The sequence below is a fragment of the Lactuca saligna genome, chromosome 2 (genome assembly GCF_052625555.1).
Source record: "Lactuca saligna cultivar CGN05327 chromosome 2, ASM5262555v1, whole genome shotgun sequence".
NCBI lineage: Eukaryota > Viridiplantae > Streptophyta > Magnoliopsida > Asterales > Asteraceae > Lactuca > Lactuca saligna.
In genome coordinates this window covers 9,147,156-9,150,743 of record NC_136418.1, presented here as the reverse complement: position 1 = coordinate 9,150,743, position 3,588 = coordinate 9,147,156, and the positions used below count along the sequence as shown (strand labels likewise).

General features: G+C 31.7%; 1 protein-coding gene across 1 annotated transcript; it reads left to right on the top strand.

The window, feature by feature from the left end:
• Positions 1–1,055: 1,055 nt before the first annotated feature.
• LOC145030666 (Zim17-type zinc finger protein) lies at positions 1,056–2,552 on the top strand. The gene is made up of 4 exons (XM_078979057.1): positions 1,056–1,320; positions 1,413–1,495; positions 1,773–2,024; positions 2,149–2,552. Exons 1-4 carry the CDS (start codon positions 1,197–1,199, stop codon positions 2,329–2,331), a joined length of 642 nt encoding a protein of 213 aa, XP_078835183.1. The 5' UTR covers positions 1,056–1,196; the 3' UTR covers positions 2,332–2,552.
• Positions 2,553–3,588: the final 1,036 nt, after the last annotated feature.

Genomic DNA, 3,588 nt, shown 5'->3' with positions numbered 1-3,588 from the left:
ATGGACTTCCATACAAGCCTAGCCCATTAACAAATGAGTATTAGCCCACACCATATAAAACCAATAGCCCACAATCTAATTAGTCTTCCTTTTAATCTCTAAATTAATTCATAATTAATTTAAGACTAAGACTAATTAAATAACATGACTTCATATTAATATATTATAACTTATAATATATTAATAATCATATGTGTATAACTCTCATAAAATTATCCATAAATAGTTCGGGTGATGTGCAACCCAAATGGACAATGTCGGGTCGGGTCAAGTATATACCAAATAAGTTATGGACTTAGACACCTTATCCAACATCTTATCCCATGAGTTCGATCTTAAAGCTAAGTAAACTCAAAAATCATAACACTTGTGATTCCACTCGTTTGTAGACTTGTCTGTAATCCATGATACGATAAATCATTTGATTGAAAATGTAAATGTAGTCATGAAATGCGTCTGCTTAGTCAAGATTCCCCTAATAAATATTCAAGTGCATTACAAAGTTGTACATGTATAAATAATGTCATTTCGTAGGTTATGTTTTGAAGAGAAACAAGAATGAATCTCATAAAGTCATTAATATCAGTAGGAGATGATGTGAGATTTGTTGTAAATGAGTAAAGGGAAAATGAATCAAGAGGGTAACCAACTGTTGCGTTTGTTCTCATTTGGTCCCTTTCCTTTTTTTTTGTACTCAATATACCATCGAACTTGTTGTTTGTGTTCACCATAACCCTTTGACCGGCTATCACAGGTCAAAAGCCGATCAAAAGGGCTATGGTAAACACCAACAACAAGTTCAATGGTATATTAAATACAAAAAAAAGGGACCAAATGAGTACAAACGCAAAAGTTAATTACCCTCAGAATTTAGCGACAAGTTTTTTTTCGCAAATAAAGAAAAACTACGTGTTAATATATCGACAATCGGTTATTAATAAATTTGAGTCTAAAAGTCAAAAAGAGAAAGGATTAGGTATCCAATGGCTGGTCAAGAATCTCGAGCTACTTGCCTTTTCATACATGACCTGATGACCACCAATTTGTGCAACAAAACCAACTTCATTTTTGCCCCAAAATTCAAAATTTAATTCCTTCGTGACGACCTACAAATCTCTAGAAACATCCAGCGATCTCCCCAATTCTTCTTCTTCTTCTTCCTCTGGTTTTTCTGTGATTGTTTTTACTTCACAATCATGGAAACCCTAGCTTCATCTGCAACAATCGTATCTTCTTCTCCTAAATCCCTTAAAATTCTCTCTCCAAGATCCAAACACCCTATTGGAAAAAGACTCTTTCGGCTCCCGATTTCTGCCAAGCGTAAGCAATTCTGTAACTTTATAGTGTTCACTACCTTGCTATGCCTATTACCTTTTTAATAAAATTAGAATTTTCATGATTTGTCGTCTCAGATAATGGAAACGAATCTGATCTCCGATCAGACTCAAATGATGCGAGTATTGTCCCAATTTCCACCAACCGAACTTTCTCCAAGGTAATCATTAATCAGCTTACTTTCAATTTTGTGTATAATCATTATTAGGTATTATTAGATTAGATCATCTATAGATTCTGTGGACCCTCGAAAACATGCTCGTGTAATTGCATGCGTGAAACTGATGATTGATTTGATCGGACGCTTCGATCAACTTCAAAGTTACGTACTTGTTGATGATATACGATGTTTATGTGTTATCGGTGAAATTGAACGAGAATCTATGCTAATTGTATTTTTATCTATGCTGATTGATGTAAATCAAAAACTTTTGCAGGATGATGCTATGGGGTTAGTTTTGAGTGCAGCAAATGTAAGGGGATGGACTACAGGTTCAGGTATGGAAGGGCCTTCAGTTCCTGCAGGTGGTGATGGAGATTGTGAAAAGATTTCTACATTTCCATGGTCTCTTTTCACAAAGTCTCCAAGAAGAAGAATGCGTGTTGCTTTCACTTGTAATGTCTGTGGTCAAAGAACAACTCGTGCTATTAATCCCCATGCTTATACTGATGGCACTGTTTTTGTCCAGGTATTCAATTATTCATGATTCTTTACCTAAAGTTCTGTTTCTTTTCCCCTTTTAAGTAAAAAAGAAACAACACTCAAAAGTGTGGATTTGAGTAATCCTAAAATCATATTTGATTTGAATGCAGTGTTGTGGATGCAACGTGTTTCACAAACTTGTGGACAATTTGAACTTGTTTCATGAGATGAAATGCTATGTGAATCCATCATTCCAGTATCAGGATCCAAATGGGAATGTTGGAAGCCTTGGATTCAAATATTTAGACATGGGTGATGAAGATGATAATGATGACATCATTCCACTCTTATGAGGTGAGAGAAGTGGCGTGTGTTGATTCTATTCAACCACACACACACACACACACACTAGTGGTGATTGTAAATAGCTTTGGAACTTTGGTTTAATGTTATATAAATAAAGTAGAATGTTATTCTGATGGGATTGTAAATGGATCGAGTAGGAACTAATTGTGATTATATTTGTATTTGTATCAATATCTGCATATATGAAATCATAATTCGTAGATGTTAATGTAGAGTATCTAGTTCGGTTGTGAACAAACCAAATGGATTCTCTTTGGTTAAATTCCAAAACTTTCTTCATATGATCTTGAATGGGAGAAAGATTTTCTTCTTTATTTTACCACAATTATTTCTATTATTATGTTTTGAACACCACACTTCAGCAATCGAGGGTATTTACATAATTATTTTAAGATTTGGTATAAGGGAAATCCAAGATTGAAAGTGGGCTCTACTTGTTTTGAAGTTTTTTTCAGGTAGAATTTGATGTCTTTCTTAAATATTAATATTAAAATATGATATTTGTTAAACTTAATTTTTTAATATTATATTTACACTTTATTTACTTTTGAAATATTATATTTGTCCAATTTTTTTTTTATAATGTTTTTAACAGTTTATAAATATCTTTTATATCTTAGTACTATTATAACAAATAAAAATTTTAACCATATTATCTCTATGTCTATAAAAATGGAACGTCTACTTTTAAATTGTTTGAATGTTGTTTTTTTGACAAACAAAAGGCTTCATCTTCACCCTTTTCTATGGAATATATGTATTGATTGCTTAGTTTTTGTTATTGTTAAATATTGTCATGTTGTAGATGGAAAATATTTTAAATATTACAATTAATATTTTGATAATTAAGAATGATATATGTGATATTTAAGAATGTCATTTATGATATTTTGATGTTTAAGGACATATATGATTTTTAAAATTTTATAAAGGGTGAATATGATATTTAGAAATTAAGTTGGACAAATATGATATTTTGATGTTTAATAAGAGTATATATGAAATTTTACCTTTTTTTTTTTTTTTTTTCTGAGTGACATGTTTGAGACTTGTATAAACTTGTGTACTTGTTATGTAGGGTGAGCATAATGTGGTTTTTAACTAAAATCACATGGATTGGTTTTTAGTTTGTTAAAAACTGCACGCCTCAAGTTTTGTGTTTGGTGTAGTTTGTGGTTTTAGTTGCGATTCGTTTCATTGTGGTTCACTTTGGTTTATAAACCACAATAGATATGGTACGGTTT

Excerpts from the sequence above, each read along its gene's own strand:
- LOC145030666 (XM_078979057.1), top strand. The coding sequence starts at position 1,197 with ATGGAAACCCTAGCTTCATCTGCAACAATCGTATCTTCTTCTCCTAAA. Across the intron at positions 1,496-1,772 it reads CCAACCGAACTTTCTCCAAG|GATGATGCTATGGGGTTAGT; the intron begins GTAATCATTAAT and ends AAACTTTTGCAG. Across the intron at positions 2,025-2,148 it reads ATGGCACTGTTTTTGTCCAG|TGTTGTGGATGCAACGTGTT; the intron begins GTATTCAATTAT and ends ATTTGAATGCAG.